We start from the raw sequence: 20,735 nt of genomic DNA on the forward strand, positions 1-20,735 counted from the left end.
ACTGAGAGAGAATCTGGACTATCGCCAACTTGAGACCCGGTGCTTATCTTAGCCCTAACACAAACAACAATTCACTGGCATTCCCAACGCTCATTAAATGCTCGTAGAGTCTGCAGGATGCCAGGCTACAGAACGATGGTTAGTGAACTTAAGGAAATCAAACCACATTAGAGTAATGTCTCAAGAATTTGTTTTGTTTTTCTTTCGAAAACTAGTAGTAAAATTAATGGAAAAACAAATTGTTTCAGCAATATTTTGTAGCGAAAGAACTGACTTAACGATTTGATACGATCCATTTTAATATTTGTAGGCTACTTACTGTTTACGACTGGGATAACCACAGAGACGCTCACCTCAAGAAAGTAAACTAAAACGTTCATTACAAACCAAAGAAAAGACATCTGAGTCTAAACACATTCTTTAGGATTGCCATTTCAGGCAAAATTAACTCGATCCATTATTACAGCTAACGCTGACTGAAAGAAACATGTGTACTTATCTTTTCTTGAAACAACATTTTTCCTGGCATCCAATAAACAGCACCGGCTTCCGAATCAAACAATACAAATACACAATATAGAGAGGAAGGTTACGTTACTGCTATTTTTTATAATCTACAGACTTCGCTAGTATCGATTGAAGCAAATCTAATTTTGGTTATCACTCTTCGATAAAATTTTATTTTAGTTCTTTTTGTCCTGATTTTTAGTAGTAAATTTTAATAATTAATTCAAATTAAAAAAAAAAGAAGCTCTTTGAGTAACAAATAATTGATTACAGATTATTTAATCGATATATCTAGTTTACAGGAAAATCCTACAGATAGAGTAGCAATTAAGTTTACAATCTAGGTCTAAAATATTGAACTTCTTTAGTTAGTAATAATATTTACACTTTTTATTAACTAATAATTTTTCCTATTTCTTTATTTTTAATTCAATGAGATGCATTTTATTCGCAACAGTTGTGAAATCTTACCGATACTTTTATTCTAGTATGTAGAAATAAATGTCTTAGAGCAAATGCATAGATATTTATGTAGGAACTGCAATGAATAAACTTATGTAATAATAGAAGGTCATTTCACAACTGAACTAGTATTTTCTGATTTGAGTTTATTTCATTCAAGGTTTATTAATGGAACTATTTTAGATCATTCTTTGCTGGGTAAGCCAGTCCCTTGATGTAGTTTAGTGGGAATATATTTTAAGGTCCCTTTAGTTCGAAAAAAATCAACTGTTGAAGATTTTCATTTATACCAATTCTTACTTTTTCTATTTGACTTATTTACTATTAATACTTTAACTGAATTTTACTAATTTAAACAATGGACTTACAGTATGCTCAAAATTTACAGATCCGAAAGTAATTACGCACATCACCTTGCACACTCCGGACTACGCTAAAAGTCAAATACATAGAAATTTCTCGTAAAAACTTCAAAAATTCTGCCCGCTCGCAATACTTGAGTAAGAGATAGTAAACTTCGCGGTTAATCGTTCAAAATTTGTTGTAACTTTTGGTAACTTTGTGGAGAAAAAAGTTTAGTAAAGTAATCGCCTATTTTTTCAGGCGGGGCTTAACGTCCAACTGCCATTTACTAGGTGTCGTGGACGGAGGCGTCTAACAAACGTACTTTACTATTTCTCATAATAACCATTAAATAAAATCCAAGGTCAAGATCGGGGGAATCGAACCCAGTACCACAATGCATATTAGCTTTGCAGGACTCGCCTCTTAACCCGCTCGGCTACCGTGGCGCGCCTGAAAAAAGTTTATTGATCAGCAATCATTTTAAAATGCTTTTTCTGAGGTAGAGGTGAATTGAATGTTTCCTCCGAAGCGCCATTTGAAGTATGTTATAATACTGTTCGGGCTTCTATGAAGTTATTACTAAAATTTAAGTAAGTACACTGTAAATATTTCTTATTCAAAGATCAAAAAAGGGCCTGAAGATAAATTGGACTTCTTGTATACTTGGAACCGAGTACACTGACTACTTGAACTAAGTAATTAATTTCAAAATGTAGACAAATTATTGCCAACTTTAGTCATAATCAGTGAGAATGTTTGATCTTTTGGCTTTCGTACTTCTCTCGTAGAATATTGTTTGTAGTTTTTCATGAATTTAATCATTGTTCCAAAAGAAAAATTACTGTTTGCTGGTCTTACAGTCAGGGATCCAGAGCTCAGAAAAAGCGAGTTTTAATGGTTTCTATGTGCTTTGTAAGTTAAGCATTGATATTCATAGAAATAATAGATTAATATCTAGTAATTCTATGAATAACAAAGCAAGTAAAACCTAGTAATCTAGGGTCTCAATTTCTGCGAAGCCTGTTTTTACAACCTACCAACTCATAGATTGAAAATGGTGGGTTTAAAATTCGTGTGAATATCTTTAGCCAGAATCACCAAAAAAGAAGATCCATTTCAAGACCACCAATAGGAACCTTGGAAATAAGATTTTTGTTACAATCGCTGAACCAGTACCTCTTTAAGGGTAGATCCGACAAACATACTAATGATTATGAAAATAATTTAAAGGCTACGTAAGATTTTGATTTTAAAGAACTAAGCAGTTGTAAATATAAGGTTATTTTTCTCTCCATTAAATAAATAATGTAACAACTTCGTTCACGGAATTCAAGTACTGCCTATATATTGGAGGAAAGATTTATTGTTCAAGATGTTCTTGAAGTAAATGGAATGTGGTTCTAAAAAGCTTCCGGTGGATTTCGTGCAGGAACAGTGGATCACGGTTAGTAGAGAATATTTTCCAAGGCAATTTGTTTAACATTGGAGGAAAAATGGTCTACCAACAGTTACGCTGTACCGTTCGGAGTAAGGATGCTTAAACAAATGTGGGGGGAAAGCAAATCCAAAAAGTGGGAAAGCTTTTAAAATTATAAAACTGAAACCATAATTTTTATGGACTGCAGAAATGTACCTGACTTTAATTTTTATGGTCACATGGCCCTTTACATTGTTTAAGGTCAAAAGTAAAGGATAGAAAGAAGAATAAAAGCAATTTTTACAAATTTTAGAAAACTAGTTTTTAAGGTATTAAAAACCTGTGTATCAAGCAGGCTGTGGAAGAAATAAAAACTAAAAACAGGCCCTTATTTCCTATAGAAAATAAGCTACAATAGCAGGTATAAAACCCTAAGTACTCAGGCTTTACTCACAACAACAGCAACAACAAAATAAAAGAGGATCCCTAAAATCTAGGGACTTTTTCTTTTCTTACTTTTGTGGGGAAAAACCTTTTTCTGCTGACCAGTTTATGGTGACTGGAAGAAAACGGGATTTTTGAACTTTTACGGCTTTTCTGGCGCCGCGACATTCGCGTCCGTCTTGAGGGATTGCCGCAATTTAGGCACTGAAATTTTTTTGTTATAATCGTGCAATTTATAGGAATAAAACTGTCCTCAAAACTACAAAAAAACTATCCAGCAAGGTGATATCGGGCTAGGCCGATTTTTGTAGGAATATAATTTTACTTCAAAGGTTAATTTTTTTAGACGGGTAATATGAGGCCCTCAATGTTCACTTATACAGTGCATTTTAGGCCCTAATTCTACACCTTCGCCTTAACTGCATAATAAAGAATTTCCCTGGGTAAAAATTTTAAAAAGTGCAATGAGTAAGTCAAATTTAAAGAAAACAGATTTGAAGCATTTTTTGTTTTGTATTGTGGAAACCCTATAAAATGGAAATATCACTTCAATAAATTGAGATGGTTCGAGATCTAGCCTACCATAATCATTTTGTCAGATCTGCTAAGTACATCTAATCGAAAATCGGTCATTTTGAAGTTTCTACGGTCTTTAAACATTTAAAAAAAAACGCTCATCTTCTAAAGGGCTTGAAAACTTTTAAAAAGTAAATTTGGAAAATCGCAGTAATACCCAGTTCTGAGAGTAAGAGAAACTTAAAAAGGTGTTTACATCTGGCAGAAAATTAATTTTCGTAAACAAAAAAATATATTGATGCTCAAAAAGCGGGGTGTTCCCCCATCAAAATTTATCAGAATTTGTTTTTTTAATTAAGGGTTGGCTCTACTGTGAAGCGAACTTTACGCGATGTATATCATTAACAAATTTTGCCCCCCCCCCCTTCAAGGTCTAAGATTAAACAAAAAATTGTGTGGTTAACAAAAAAAAGAAAGAAAGAAAGAAGGAAACTCACTGCGAAGCAGAATGAAGCCAAGCGGCTTCACAGGAAGTCTGTGCAGTGAAACATGTTGAAGGCTCCAGCCGTACACATAACACGAAACAACGCCTCAGCAATGCCAACTTCGTAGCCTGTTGTTCGCTGACAACACAATCCCTGGCCGTACGACTTCTAGTCCTAGTTCTACGTTTATTATTGTTGGCCGCCACCTCAGGGTGGCCATCATCCTCCAGCCACTTACCACGCGATAACACATCCGTCATTGATTGATTAACTGGTAATTAATATGGGAAAAACTCGTAACCAACTCGTCACCGTCCGTCTAGTAACCTTATTAAAAATATTGATAAAGATAATAGCGGCACAATTTCGGTATGGTCTGACGTCATTATTTCCAGAATAAGCCTCATTGGTATAAGAGCCCCCAGAGAGCAGACACAGTTTTTTTTCTTTCTTTTTTTTTTTTAAGGAATGTGTGTTTGAAAGACACTGGACGCACTCATTGTCACTGCACGAAGCCAGAAGGCAGACTGAGCCATCGACAAATAAAAAAAATAATAATAAAAAAACACGAAGAAAATAAAGCTTGAGGGGAAGGAGCATATAGTAGTGGGGAGGAGGGGAGAACACCGCCGGCCCAGTAGTGCCATCTGCCCGACGGGAACTGCACTAAAAGGTTAGGGTTAGGCAGCCACATTTGCCCTTGGGTCGAAATGAAAACACGTGCGGCTAGTTGGCCCGTGTGCGTGTTTGGGACCTGCGTACCAGAGCACTTCCACACCCCCCCGGCCGGCCCCAGCTGAGTCTGTCCAATCACTTTCTTCTTCACGTATTCCAGCTATTACTATATTCAAAGAGAAGAGCATTTACCACCCTCCCACCACTTCTTCATCGTCATCACACCAAAAAAAAAAAAAAAATACAAAACAAAAAATGAAACCTTCCTCCACTGTTTCCGTAAATTCTAAACGAACTTGAAGACCACACAAAAAAGAACTGTGGAAAACTAGCCCACTTATTGATCCCAAAGTTGTTCTATTATTCACTAAACCATGTTTCCTTGCCCTTAATATTATATAAGTTGAGAGAACCTAAACTCAAAACGGTTGCTCAATATGCTCTATGTTTACAAATATACACACTGTCAGCGGATCAGAATGATCGATAGGCATCGATTAGGTTTCTTCGATGTAGCTGCAACATCGTAATAATCTATTAAAAATCAGTTGTTAACATTACTAAAAGATTATTTCTCAAAAATATCCTTTAAAGTTTTGGATATAATTCTTATCCTTTCAAAAAGGAATCTACCGAGAGCCCCCTCCCTCATAACAGAAATTTGCGAGAAAAAAAAAAAATCCCTGTAAAACTTTCAAGATCTAAGTATTTTTGTAAACACTGTACAAAGTTATTAATAAAAACCAATAGCGTTTTTGCGAGAAAATCATGAACAGCTGAAAAAAAAAAATCTATTCTATATGTAAAGCAGTGGTTCTTAACCTTTTCAAAGACGCGGAACACAATTATGTATATATTTTTCTCGCGGAACACTAACATTAAATAATTTGCAATTCGGTATTTAGCAAGAACTTAAAATTAATGAATAATAAAAAATCGAATATAATTTTCAAGAAAGATACATGTATTAATTAAAATTAAAAAGAAAATGAACGAATTTGCCCATCACTAATTCACTTCCACTGGAAAAATGCTGTAAAAGACTATGACTTAAAAAGGTAGGCCAGCTTTGGTAGTGGAAAATTCAAATTTTTAAAAAAAGGAACGATTTTTAGTTTTCCTATCTTTCTTAAGTTTCTAATTTTCAATACATTTAAAATTGAAATTTCGCGGAACACCGGTTAAGAACCACTGATGTAAAGTAATAGTTTTAGGTTAACCAAAACCTAATTGGGGCGGCCTCCTTTGTTGGCATATAAGCTGTGAATTTCTTACGGGAACTTTTTTGCGAAATTTCTGTTCTTGAGTTACGGTCTAAAATATAAAAAGTTTTCTCCATTCACACACAAATAAACTCAAGAGCAATTTGAGCAAAACTACTTTTTTTGGGCTCAGGGGACTTAAAAAAAAACTGATCTTACGGCGAAATCGAAAATCTCTGCACGATTACAGTACCTTTCCTCACAGGAGTAGAACAAGGGGAAGTAAAAAAAAAAGAAGGACTTCTTCAGGAACTAGAAAATACTTTGCCTAGCAAACTTGTTAGCCTTGATTCTTGCTACAAAAGACTGACCCTACGGGGAACCAAATAGATCGTCTAGGTAGCAAGTGGGTTTGACTTATGCGGTCAGTTAGAACAAATTTTGGAAAAAATAACGTTACAATCAATTCTGATGCCACATGACAGGGAAAGCCACAGCACGAATCCTTGCTTGGAAAATGTGGCAGAGAGAATGGCAGGAGACGCTTCAAAGACGCTGACATACGAAGAGAAATCAATAGAAGTGTGGAAGCCCTTCTAGGGTGTTTGTGTGGGCGGCTTTCTATCTACTGGAAGAGCAGCAACTACCCAGTGTACGGACTCTCTCCGGACCCTTTTAGAGAAAAAGGGTCGATATTTTGTTTTATTGGGTAGTAGGACATGCAGATATTGTTTTTGTTTGTGTGTACGTGCGAGGTTAGTGTGTAAGTAGGACCTTTTGTTGGCCGCAGCGATGAGTCATTAGATGAGAGACCCTTGCATGGAAGGGCAACTGTATGTTTGCTGCACGTGTGCATCCAACCCCTTGACACTTCACCCAGCCAACAACAAGAACAGGGACAGGACAAAGGGACAAGAAATTTTTAGATTCTATAAACTACGTAAACCTTTAGGTCCAGCAAAAGGGAGAATCAATAGATGACGTAATGTAGTTGTGAACTTAACCAAAAGTAGCAGCATTGAATTCTGAAGATTTGACATTTCTAGCTTTTTGCCAGGAACGTTAAACAACTCGCCGATAGTTGAAATTGGTTACTTATTTTAAGGGCCACTCTGACGTTTTGGAGGCAATCGATCAACCTTAAGTACTATTGCACTTTTAAGGCTCTATTATGAAAGGGCTGCTAGCATTCCCTTTAAAGAAGTCATTTCACTGAAATATGGGTTTAATGTTTTAAAATTAGCAATTTAAGATTCATAACCTCGTAAACTGCGGTCAAGTAAAGTCGTGCGAGTGTTCAGATTTCATTGTAATATGAAAACATGTTTTGACATGTTTTTTACGCACTCATAAAAGGGCCCATTTATTACAGTAAACCTATATTGTCTCAAACTTCAGTAATAATGCCATCTTTGACGAAAAACTTTGAAAGGGAATGGTCGTGTGAGTTTTAAAACTGGATTTATTATTTTTTTTACATAGTTTCGTTCAAAAACAGCCTTGGAAGTGAATCCAGTTCGGTTCATAGGTATCATTAAAAACAGCCTTGGAAGCGAATCCAGTTCGGTTCACAGGCATCATTAAAAACAGCCTTGAAAGCGAATCCAGTTCAGTTCATAGGTATCACTAAAAAAAGCCTTGGAAGCGTATCCAGTTCGGTTCACAGGCATCATTAAAAAAAGCCTTGGAAGCGAATCCAGTTCAGTTCATAGGTATCACTAAAAACAGCCTTGAAAGCGAATCCAGTTCAGTTCATAGGTATCATTAAAAAAAGCCTTGGAAGCGAATCCAGTTCAGTTCATAGGTATCACTAAAAACAGCCTTGAAAGCGAATCCAGTTCAGTTCATAGGTATCACTAAAAAAAGCCTTGGAAGCGAATCCAGTTCGGTTCACAGGCATCATTAAAAACAGCCTTGGAAGCGAATCCAGTTCAGTTCATAGGTATCACTAAAAAAAGCCTTGGAAGCGTATCCAGTTTAGATTATAGGTATCACTAAAAACAGCCTTGGAAGCGAATCCAGTTCAGTTCATAGGTATCACTAAAAAAAGCCTTGGAAGCGAATCCAGTTCGGTTCACAGGCATCATTAAAAACAGCCTTGGAAGCGAATCCAGTTCAGTTCATAGGTATCACTAAAAAAAGCCTTGGAAGCGTATCCAGTTCAGATTATAGGTATCACTAAAAACAGCCTTGGAAGCGAATCCAGTTCAGTTCATAGGTATCACTAAAAAAAGCCTTGGAAGCGTATCCAGTTCAGATTACAGGTATCACTAAAAACAGCCTTGGAAGCGATAGGTATCATTAAAAACAGCAAATTGAAACAAAAAACTTTGCCAAAAATCTGAAAGAAATGGCATTTTAAAGCAAGTGTTGTTTAAAATCACTACATACAAAGCTGAAGCTAAATGTGAAGGCGGCCATATTGGTTTATTGGAAGGGCTTGGTGACCCTTTCTGTGAGCCAGTGTGCGTGTGACGGACTGCAAAGGGTATGCAGCAAGGGTTTCTGCCTCCTTAGAGCTTATTTACTCCAACGCATCTTGCAACCTTAATCAACATCGGCCCTACACGCAGCTTCTGATTATTCATTGTATTTTCGAACAAAATATCCCAAAAATGAAAAAAAATCACAACAAGCTGAAATTCGGCATTTCTTGTCAACAAAACAAACGATTTACTAAGATTTCGATTTCAGCCACTAAGTGACTGCAGGAAAGCCAGCAATAAGCTAGTTTTATTGATGCTTTGGGTAACTGCAAATAATCAATTCAATCTAAAAATTGTACATCTAAACGGATACGGTAACTTCAACTGTTCGCATTTAAGGTAAGGTTGAAGAAACTGGTTAGAAAAAGTTTTGTAAAAACTGGCAAATCTTTGCAAGAAAATTGCAAGGAATTCCCGTTAAAACTTGATTACCGGAGGCGACATAAATAAAGTATCAAAACTAAACATGTGCATACACAATGCGTTCTAATGATTTTATTGATTTTCTTTCACTACTTACTTGTAATGTCTATTCACAGATTGGTCTTAAAAAGAGGTCAAAGAATTAAGAGAATCTATTTGAACTCTAATGTGCCATTTCAGTATACTGTACAGTTCTAAAACGTAAATATGTCTTACCAAAATTAGGCAGGAATCTTACACTTTTTACTTAGTAAAGGAATATGTACTCCAAGTACAGTGACAATTTATTTACATGAAGCGCTATTAGAGGAAGACATGTGAGTGTGCCCCTTTAGATTTTTGAAGATGAAAATTGGGTAAATTTTTACCCGCATCGCATGCAATAGATTCTTCTTTCTTTTAGTCCGTACAAAAAGTAATTTTAGTCAATTAAGTGAGGTGATAATCATGGTACGTAATTAGAATAATTAAAACACAATAATAAATAAAATGTCAGTCATAATTTTTAAACAGAATACTTGTAAACAGCAGCTGTAAGGGGAGATAGAAATAAAAAAAATAGTGCAGGTAACAAATGTCATGTACGATTATATCGTTTTTAAGTGATGGTACTGCTGGGTAGACTGAACTTTAAACGAATAAGGTTACATGATAGGTAGGTTAGGATCAGTGTTTTATTTATATCAATTGGTAGGGTTAGTTTTAAAATTAATTAATTGTTTTATTATTAGGCAAATCGAAAACGATTTGAAAAATAAATTATGGTATTTTTTTGAGTTTTGTTTTAAGTGAATATTAGAATGGAAAAAATTTAAGTAGATGCCATCTCTTTATGTAAGTAATAATGACTCATTTCTATGTACTACCACAGTTTAGGGCAGCTTGTGTTTCAGAGTTCTACTAGGCCTGTTTGTGTCAAATGTATGGACTGTAATTCATGATGTAATTATTTATTTAAAAATATTACTGTTTACCTAACGATCTTCTCAAGTTTTAAACCTGGCATAATCTTCGTTAACTGTGAAGATTGTGACAAAACAATATATTGTAGTTCGTTTCAAAACGAAAAATAATTTTTTTTTTTCTTATACGCACAATTATTAACTTCAAGTAGAAGTTTCAATATTTTGATAATTAAGAAACATGTGTTAATTTGCTTGGTCATATGATTGAATTTGTAAGCTTTAGGATTGTAAGGTAGTTTAGTTCGATTTTTTTTTTGTAACCTGCCCGTAAGGTTAACTATGTTCGTGCGATAGTGTCAAATTGTAGCAGACACGGGACTGTCGGACAATACCAGATAATATTGAGACCATAGGGGGTCACAGGAGCTTTCAAAATAGGATGCATTTGTTTGCCAAATCCTGATACACCAATTTCCATTCCAATCTCAATGCAACTCTTAAGCGTCCCGCTTATCCGCAATCAATCCCAAACTATATTTCCAAAAAGGCAAAACATTGATGACCTTCCTGATCGCCTGGTCACAAGATAGAAAAGGGCCATCCTACGAAGACTCGGTATCCTGTTTGCTGACCTGTTAGTGATGATGGTGATGTCTGGGGAGATTTTATCGACAGTTTCCTTTTAAACTTAGTACAGGAAATGTCTATCCATAACAAGATGGCGTGGGTAGACTTTCCTCCCTCTCAAATTCCACATCAGTAAATTCTACGACCCTGTGTCTTATTTAGGAAAGTTAAATGATGTTGAAAATCAGTGATGGGCTCGATCAGTCTCGATCTGAACTTAGTATGCTGTTGCCATCTCTGCGAGATTTCAAAACTACTAGCAGGGACAAGATCCGGAGGATTCATTGCAACTAAAATTTCTGCTGGACCAACGTATTGCCTACACTTTTCAGAGAGATCTGCCCGCATGTATTTTGGTGTCAAGGTCTGGCCAGCTATGTCCAGGTGCGTACCTGAAAGAGCTAATGTATGCACATTAATGTTACATCGGACATACACCTGTCCTAATTTGTTTGTGTCCGATATATTGCTGACTTCATTACAAAGCCAGTGCTAACTGGATCACTATGCCAATTAATTAGACGGTGTGCGAAGTGGCGACAGTACGGCCAATTTTAATTTGCACTAATATACCCATAATTGGATAGAATTCCCTTTCTTTTTTTTTTATAATATTGACGCTCCTGTAAAAATTTCAGCGGTAAATCCAGGACTAACCTTTGACCTTGATAATCCGGAAAAGACGGTAAGTAGACTGGCTAATATTATTGTTCATCAATTTGTTTTTCTGCAATGGTTACAATAATTCGGAAGAATATTCCAAAGTTAGGAATCAGGTTTACGACTGAAGGATGGGCGATCATTGGATTTAGAAGAACAGTGAATTAACTCAAGTTTAAGAAGTGCAAAAAGTATCGCTAAGGTTTTGGCGGAAAGTAGTGCAAAATTCAAAGTACTGCATGTCGATTTTAGGTGAATAATTTATTCTTCCGTGGAAGTTAACTTCCGTTTATATATTTTTAATTGCTCATACGATTTGTCCAGAGATAGGTACTCACTTTGCTTGTATATATATACTCACCAAGCAACATTACAGACTAGCAGATCTTGGAGTACAACTGTAGTAAATACGGTGGGGAATCAATAAGAATCGATTTACAAAAATAAGCCCGGTCTTCCCCAGGCTTGGCAGGAAGTGGCCAAACCACGAAACAATTAGTTAGCCCCGCCCACACGCTGTAAATATACATTTTTCATCTGCATATTGTTAGCTCATCCGGAAACGATACAGGCTAGTTACAGTTACTTAACTATATAACCTAAATAGTGGCTTCCGTTCTACACTTGTCATTTACATCAATAAAAGTGGCTTGGTTACAGGGAGCTTGTAAATTGGTTGAAATGTGATATGAGCCTCTGAACACTGGCGCACAGATCCTTTACTCCTCTGTCCATCCATTGCTCGGTTCTATTGTTCTGCAACAATTCCAGCTTCAGCTAGTTCGTTCTTTCAAACTCAGAATGTTTAATCATATTCAATTTCTACGTATAATTTCTAGTTTGAAAACTGTACATTGGCACCGACATAACCCTTCAAGGAGAAGCTTAACTTCAAAATTCAAACCTCTATATCTCTCTTCCTACTGTTCCAATATTAATGTATTCATTAGCCAATTGTAGAGAAACAGTTAGCTCTATAACTGGTATAAATCACAATGTATTAGTGATAATAGTTAGCGAGATATAGAAGGTTAAAGTTTTAAGTGTTTATATTTCGTTCAAATTTCAAACCTTTATATTTCTATTCCTATTGATCAGAATGCAATTATTTCTTTACCCAATTGTAGAGAACAGTTTACTCTATAACTGGTATAAATCACAATGTTTTAGTGATAATAGTTAGCGAGATATAGAAGGTTAAAGTTTTGAGTGTTTATATTTCGTTCAAAATTCAAACCTTTATATTTCTGTTCCTATTGATCAGAATTCAATGATTTCTTTACCCAATTGTAGAGAACAGTTTACTCTATAACTGGTATAAATCACAATGTTTTAGTGATAATAGTTAGCGAGATATAGAAGGTTAAAGTTTTGAGTGTTTATATTTCGTTCAAATTTCAAACCTCTATATCTCTCTTCCTACTGTTCCAATTTTAATGTATTCATTAGCCAATTGTAAAGAAACAGTTAGCTCTATAACTGGTATAAATCACAATGTTTTATTGATAATAGTTGGCGAGATATAGAAAATTAAAATTTTGAGTGTTTGTATTTCGTTCAAATTTCAAACCTTTATATTTCTATTCCTATTGATCAGAATTCAAAGATTTCTTTACCCAATTGTAGAGAATAGTTTCCTCTATAACTGGTATAAATCACAATGTTTTAGTGATAATAGTTAGCGAGATATAGAAGGTTAAAGTTTTGAGTGTTTGTATTTCGTTCAAATTTCAAACCTTTATATTTCTATTCCTATTGATCAGAATTCAATGATTTCTTTACCCAATTGTAGAGAACAGTTTACTCTATAACTGGTATAAACCACAATGTTTTAGTGATAATAGTTAGCGAGATATAGAAGGTTAAAGTTTTGAGTGTTTATATTTCGTTCAAATTTCAAACCTTTATATTTCTATTCCTATTGATCAGAATTCAAAGATTTCTTTACCCAATTGTAGAGAATAGTTTCCTCTATAACTGGTATAAATCACAATGTTTTATTGATAATAGTTGGCGAGATATAGAAAATTAAAATTTTGAGTGTTTGTATTTCGTTCAAATTTCAAACCTTTATATTTCTATTCCTATTGATCAGAATTCAAAGATTTCTTTACCCAATTGTAGAGAACAGTTTACTCTATAACTGGTATAAACCACAATGTTTTAGTGATAATAGTTAGCGAGATATAGAAGGTTAAAGTTTTGAGTGTTTATATTTCGTTCAAATTTCAAACCTTTATATTTCTATTCCTATTGATCAGAATTCAAAGATTTCTTTACCCAATTGTAGAGAATAGTTTCCTCTATAACTGGTATAAATCACAATGTTTTATTGATAATAGTTGGCGAGATATAGAAAATTAAAATTTTGAGTGTTTGTATTTCGTTCAAATTTCAAACCTTTATATTTCTATTCCTATTGATCAGAATTCAAAGATTTCTTTACCCAATTGTAGAGAACAGTTTACTCTATAACTGGTATAAATCACAATGTTTTATTGATAATAGTTGGCGAGATATAGAAAATTAAAATTTTGAGTGTTTGTATTTCGTTCAAATTTCAAACCTTTATATTTCTATTCCTATTGATCAGAATTCAAAGATTTCTTTACCCAATTGTAGAGAATAGTTTCCTCTATAACTGGTATAAATCACAATGTTTTAGTGATAATAGTTAGCGAGATATAGAAGGTTAAAGTTTTGAGTGTTTGTATTTCGTTCAAATTTCAAACCTTTATATTTCTATTCCTATTGATCAGAATTCAATGATTTCTTTACCCAATTGTAGAGAACAGTTTACTCTATAACTGGTATAAACCACAATGTTTTAGTGATAATAGTTAGCGAGATATAGAAGGTTAAAGTTTTGAGTGTTTATATTTCGTTCAAATTTCAAACCTCTATATCTCTCTTCCTACTGTTCCAATTTTAATGTATTCATTAGCCAATTGTAGAGAAACAGTTAGCTCTATAACTGGTATAAATCGCAATGTTTTAGTGATAATAGTTGGCGAGATATAGAAGGTTCAAGTTTTGAGTGTTTGTATTTCGTTCAAAATTCAAACCTTTATATTTCTGTTCCTATTGATCAGAATTCAATATTTCTTTACCCAATTGTAGAGAATAGTTTACTCTATAACTGGTATAAACCACAATGTTTTAGTGATAATAGTTAGCGAGATATAGAAGGTTAAAGTTTTGAGTGTTTATATTTCGTTCAAATTTCAAACCTCTATATCTCTCTTCCTACTGTTCCAATTTTAATGTATTCTTTAGCCAATTGTAGAGAAACAGTTAGCTCTATAACTGGTATAAATCGCAATGTTTTAGTGATAATAGTTGGCGAGATATAGAAGGTTAAAATTTTGAGTGTTTGTATTTCGTTCAAATTTCAAACCTTTATATTTCTATTCCTATTGATCAGAATTCAATGATTTCTTTACCCAATTGTAAAGAATAGTTTCCTCTATAACTGGTATAAATCACAATGTTTTATTGATAATAGTTGGCGAGATATAGAAGGTTAAAATTTTGAGTGTTTGTATTTCGTTCAAATTTCAAACCTTTATATTTCTATTCCTATTGATCGGAATTCAATATTTCTTTACCCAATTGTAGAGAACAGTTTACTCTATAACTGGTATAAATCACAATGTTTTAGTGATAATAGTTGGCGAGATATAGAAGGTTAAAATTTTGAGTGTTTGTATTTCGTTCAAATTTCAAACATTTATATTTCTACTCCTATTGATCAGAATTCAATGATTTCTTTACCCAATTGTAGAGAACTGTTTACTCTATAACTGGTATAAATCACAATGTTTTATTGATAATAGTTGGCGAGATATAGAAGGTTAAAATTTTGAGTGTTTGTATTTCGTTCAAAATTCAAACCTTTATATTTCTATTCCTATTGATCAGAATTTAATGATTTCTTTACCCAATTGTAGAGAATAGTTTCCTCTATAACTGGTATAAATCACAATGTTTTATTGATAATAGTTGGCGAGATATAGAAGGTTAAAATTTTGAGTGTTTGTATTTCGTTCAAAATTCAAACCTTTATATTTCTATTCCTATTGATCAGAATCCAATGATTTCTTTACCTAATTGTAGAGAATAGTTTCCTCTATAACTGGTATAAATCACAATGTTTTAGTGATAATAGTTAACGAGATATAGAAGGTTAAAATTTTGAGTGTTTGTATTTCGTTCAAATTTCAAACCTTTATATTTCTGTTCCTACTGATCAGAATTCAATATTTCTTTACCCAATAGTAGAGAACAGTTTACTCTATAACTGGTATCAATCACAATGTTTCAGTGGTAATAGTTGGCGAGATATTGAAGGTTAAAATTTTGAGTGTTTGTATTTCGTTCAAATTTCAAACCTTTATATTTCTGTTCCTATTGATCAGAATTCAATATTTCTTTATCCAATTGTAGAGAATAGTTTCCTCTAAAACTGGTATAAATCACAATGTTTTAGTGATAATAGTTGGCGAGATATAGAAGGTTAAAGTTTTGAGTGTTTGTATTTCGTACAAATTTCAAACCTTTATATTTCTATTCAGTCAGAAATTTGTTTGTTTTTTGTTCTCTTGTATTTATTTTTATTTTTTCTAAGCATTAAAAAGTCATGTGAACGGTTAAAAATTCAATACGTAAACAATCTGAACTGTCTAGGACTGGCCGGAAATCAATAATCTAACTTGAATAATTAATTCGATGGCGGTAAATGTTTGTTTACAATCGATAGCAGTGGTAAAATTAAATCGTTTTGAATAATTTAGTAAAATCTCAGTATATACAATAGAAGTAAATATTGCAAGAAACAGTTTAATCGATCTTCTGTTATCGTATCGTATTACAATGGGAATCATTGAATTTTATTGGACGACTATAGTCATCAAAATCAAAATGGAGAATGTAAGTAAGCAACAGTCTTGAATTGAAGTCAGCTGGGATCTGGTTGTGACTTTTATGGATACTATTTAGCCAGCTCGCCACTAAGCAGCAGCACGCTCAACCCAGCTGACATGTTTTGAATTTGAATTTCGTAAGTTTGGTTTGTTGGTATTATTTTTTATTATTTGGAATAAGAAATAGTTAAAATCTATGGAATTTCACCTTACTTCAGTTATATTTTCAAATTTCTTAGTTACTTCTTGTTCTAACTTCAAAGGGAGTTCTTACGTATATAAAATATTGTACGTATATAATACGAAACATAAATAAGCGTTTTGAAGTATGTGTCCTGCTATTAAAGTAACATGTTTCTAATATTAAATTTAATAAGAGATAAAAGTAATCCCAAGAAAAACCAGTCTTAGTACCTCACTTCGGCAGAGTAACCTGGCCTAAATAACCTCCTTTGTTTACACTGTAGAGAAACTGTAGTTTTTTTGTGGGTGAGAGGAGGAAGAGGAGGGAGTTGTCTATAAAAATGGCTGTTTTGCGCATTGCATATTTTGTAATATGCAGTAGGGGAATTCGGTTATGGGCACAAGTGGTAGTTCAGCATGCCTCTAATGTGCCTCTTGTGTGTAAGGTACCTGTGCAACTCAGCTGGCCGGAAGTTTTACTTTACTGAATTAACTGATGAGGTTATTTAATGACGTGTAGTGCGGACGGAAAAGAACGTGTTGTTCACAACCAAATTTGTTTCGTCTAATATGGCTGCGACTTTGTCCTCTCTCTTCGGGCAAAAAACTCCAACTTGAAAAGTACTGCACGACTACAGGGAGCCAGGAAGAAGTAGAGTAAAAACACGGAGTTGTTTCGGTGACCTACTAAAGCGAGATGAAGATGACTGATGATTTGTAGCTGCTGGTGCTAGCAAACTAAAGTCCCATGATTGGTGCGGAGTAGATGGCAATGTACTTGCAAGAATAGCACAGATGTACGAATGTAAACAAACCAGCTGAGAGTTGTGCATGGCCGGTGGATGCAGAGCCGGAGCGGGAGTTGTGTGGACCAGTGCCATTAGAATAGTCGCAAGTTAAAAGTCGTGGTGGTAGAACTGACTACTAACTATTCCAAGTGTGCGTGCTGTACGGTGGGAGGGGAGGGGGTGGAGGCCGCGGTTGGCCGCGCAGTAGGGTCTCTAGCCACCCTGGGGTCAACAAACTTCCTCCTTCTAACAACCACAGATCTTCTACTCTCACAGCTAACTTCTTCTTCGCACACCGCAAGGTCCGGAATAATTCTGCGATAGCAGGTCTTCTGGTCTTACCCTATTACTCTGGATCGGCTCAGCCAGCCAGCTAGTTAGTCGGCTGCCATTCTCGGCAGCATGTCGCTGTATAGTTCATTTCTAAATATCCATACCTTATTTATTGTCGCGGTATGCGCAGAATGCTCCATAATCGAGTAAGTCACATCTGCTATAGGCCGATCAACTTATGTCCATCGAATTCCAAGCTAAAAAAATAAATAATCTGGTGTGGAGACTCACACGACTTCCTCCCACTACTAAACTGACCCCCTTTAACTTATACCCGGTCAATGGCACTTCCGATTAGCCGATTTCCTTTAAAATGGAAATTCAACTTTTCAAAAACAATGGCAGTGTGGAAACTCCCCTTTATTTTATCAATTTTCTTCATACTCAGTTCTTTTTAGTGACATACTTCTTACTATGGGGCATTACTTCTTACTTCTTACTACAGGGCATTACGTGAAACTGCACAAAAATCGAATTTTCCTAGAGAAATGACTGAAATAAAAAGTGATAGAAGACCTGCGAAGCTAAGATGTATTGTTGGTTTAGTGAGTTCGATTCCCGGGGTCTAGGCCTTGGATTTTATTTAATGGTTAATATAATATGAGAAATTTATAGTAAAGTATGTTTGCTAGTCGCCTCCGTCCACGACACCTAATTGGTAGTTGGACGTAAAGCCCCTTCTGAAAAAATAGGCGATTACTTTAAAAAGTGATAGATCTACTAATTTTAATAACTAATATACTAATTTTAATAAACTAATAAAGTAATTTTAAAGAGCCAGGTGTGTGAAATTTAATTTGGCTTTTGCTAAATGACCAAAAAGCGAACTGCAATCTTCTATATCCTCCATTAGTGGTGCTGTAAAGAAGGAAACGCTCCGTCATTCTGGCCCTTCTCACAGACTCCTCCCGAAAAGCACTCCGCACTCTATCCGACAACACCGCAAATTGTGATTGCCACTTATTGATGACGTCCAAGGATGAGCCGAATGTCAACGAAAGTGCCAGGACATGCCAAATTAATAACGAGTAAACCTTAAAAATATGAAACCTTCCTTTTATAAAGTGCAACTTCCGGTTCGGGAACCGCCATTTTCTCTGGAAACTACTTTTCTTTTGGTCAAGTGATATTTTGGTGAAAATCTCTCGCACTAGAATAGTTGGAAAACTATTTAATGTACAACATCCGGTCAATCGAAATAGTTTTAACAATTTGGAACAGTCCGAGTAAATCGTGATATCTAGTCACTTTCAGTAATAAATCACTTTATTTACATGAAGTCAGTCGTGGGAGAGAAGTTTACACAACTGCAGGTTACAGTGGACAGGAGAAGTGTTGGGTAGAAGTGGAGATAGTAATCAACAAGGCAGTGGTGACCGGGCGACACTATAAAAATAATTTCCTCCACAAGCGAACTTAGGGTGGGGGAGGAAAAGAGTGCCGTATTCTGTGTATTGCGGTAGGTCGTGGTGTGTATACATTGCAACTCTGCGCCACAGTTTTATTTAGCAAGAATAATCTATCTTTGTGTGCGAGTGTGCAGAAATGCAGTAGGCAGGGTGGGGGCGCAGCGAGCGGTTCGCCGGCCTCCAAGGTGATGATCCGACGGAGCAGGCTGCAGCGGAGACACAACACTGGCCAAGGACACGCTCCATCTGCCGACCTCAGCATCCATAACTCACAACACGCGCACTCTACTCAGCCCAAATATTCTTTTCTTTTTTTATTGCAAGGCTAGAAGATCTACGAACATAGCTAAAGTGTTGCAGACGTTTGTTTATACGATGAGCTGTACCAAAAATCTCTAGGGTGACTGAATCGTCAACTATTTATTACTTTCTATGACTCATTCCATTAAAATTTCTCCGAGAATACTGATCGTGCACATTTTGGCATTTCTACACTAATAGATAAAAATTAATTTAAAAGCACACGTAATTGAACTGTATTGAAACTTACAATGTTTATTAATATCGACTCCAATATCGCACGTATTCACTTTAAGGGGGCCATTTTTAGAGAACAAAAATTTTTCTAAGAACTTAAAAAAAAAAAAAATCCACTGAATGTAGGCACACCACTATAGCCGAGCGGTTATGATACTAGACCCGCACAGCTAAGATGTATTGTTGGTTTAGTGGGTTCGATTCCCGGGGTCTAGGCCTTGGATTTTATTTAATGGTTAATATGGGAAATTTATAGTAAAGTATGTTAGGCGGTTATAGGCTAGACCCGCAAAGCTAAGATGTATTGCGGTACTAGTCTAGCTAGGCCTTGGGTTTTATTTAATGGTTAATATGAGAAATTTATAGTAAAGTATGTTAGGCGGTTATAGGCTAGACCCGCAAAGCTAAGATGTATTGCGCTACTAGTCTAGACCTTGGATTTTGTTTAATGGTTAATATGAGGAATTTATAGTAAAGTATGTAGTATGTTTGCTAGTCACCTCCGTCCACGACACCTAATTGATAGTTTGGACGTAAAGCCCTCCTGAAAAAATAGGCGTTACTTTACTTACTCTACTATTCAAATAAAAGTTTAATGCTAAGTAAATAAGAATTTAGAGACAATTCTAGCTACAATTGAGAAATTAAAAAAGTGAATAGTTCTTTCGGTAGAGCTGCACCAACTTACGACGGATGATAGCCGATGGAACAAATCGCGATAAGTGATCAGTCAGCAAAGAGATACTGAATTCCGGCTGTGGAATTTCCTTTAAATACGGTACTTTGGGGTTTAAAGTAACCCTTAAGCCGTAATTGCTCTTTTTCGACTTTTCGCAGGAAAAGGTTCCCAATAAAAGTAGTAGGCACTTAGATTGGTAAATGCGCTAGAAGTTTTAAAGAAAGATCCTTGAAGCCATTTTTTTTTTTTGTGAAAATTGAGCTTTACTGGAAGATTGTCCAATAGGCGCACTTCTGATTGTCTTATTAAGAACAAAACCTTCACGTCTGCTGGAGATAAATAAAACTGGCAAGGAATAGTAAGGAATGATTACGCATTTTGGGGACCCCCTAAAACCCGAGGGATAAACTGAAAAAAATCCATCCAAACTCGGGGACCCCACAGTTACTGAACCAAGGAGAGTTCGCTGTGAACGTAATGCATTATTGGATGTCGCATTTAAAGCTTCTAACTGCGGTGAAAAAGGTGCAAAGTCACAAGAAGAACGGAAGGCTTTGATGTCCTCGACAGACTGCACTCTACTAAACTGCATTCATTGCATGCTAGTTTACCTTTTTTTTTTTGCTTCTTTCTTTTCTCCTTCTGCAATTAAGTGAATGTATTAAACTGCACACACGGTGTGAACGAGGAAGAGAGAGAGAGACATTGGAAGGTGCCTACGTGAGAAAAC

At 35.2% G+C, this 20,735-nt stretch overlaps 1 protein-coding gene and 1 long non-coding RNA gene across 5 annotated transcripts in view; one reads left to right on the forward strand and one right to left on the reverse strand.

The window, feature by feature from the left end:
* The window catches only part of jing (AE binding protein 2 jing), a 255,111-nt gene that overhangs the window by 25,905 nt on the left and 208,471 nt on the right, over window positions 1-20,735 (reverse strand). Inside the window, exon 1 of one of the 4 annotated variants that reach the window (XM_074140826.1) lies at window positions 9,937-10,276. The exons of 2 other annotated variants lie outside the window; for them this stretch is intronic. In XM_074140826.1, the coding sequence (XP_073996927.1) occupies window positions 9,937-9,968 (32 nt within the window). In that variant the 5' untranslated portion in view covers window positions 9,969-10,276. Of the gene's footprint in view, window positions 1-4,188; window positions 4,829-9,936; window positions 10,277-20,735 lie in introns of those variants that run through there. One more of the 4 variants, XM_074140824.1, reaches the window with a different exon arrangement.
* Window positions 9,662-20,735, forward strand: part of LOC141460642 (uncharacterized) — a 70,746-nt gene continuing 59,672 nt past the window's right edge. Inside the window, exon 1 of the long non-coding RNA XR_012462265.1 lies at window positions 9,662-9,796. This is a non-coding gene — a long non-coding RNA (uncharacterized lncRNA). The remainder of the gene's footprint in view (window positions 9,797-20,735) is intronic.

This window comes from Rhodnius prolixus, unplaced genomic scaffold (assembly GCF_049639745.1).
Source record: "Rhodnius prolixus isolate KJV_2025 unplaced genomic scaffold, Rpr scaffold_6, whole genome shotgun sequence".
In the NCBI taxonomy this organism is placed as follows: Eukaryota; Metazoa; Arthropoda; class Insecta; order Hemiptera; family Reduviidae; genus Rhodnius; species Rhodnius prolixus.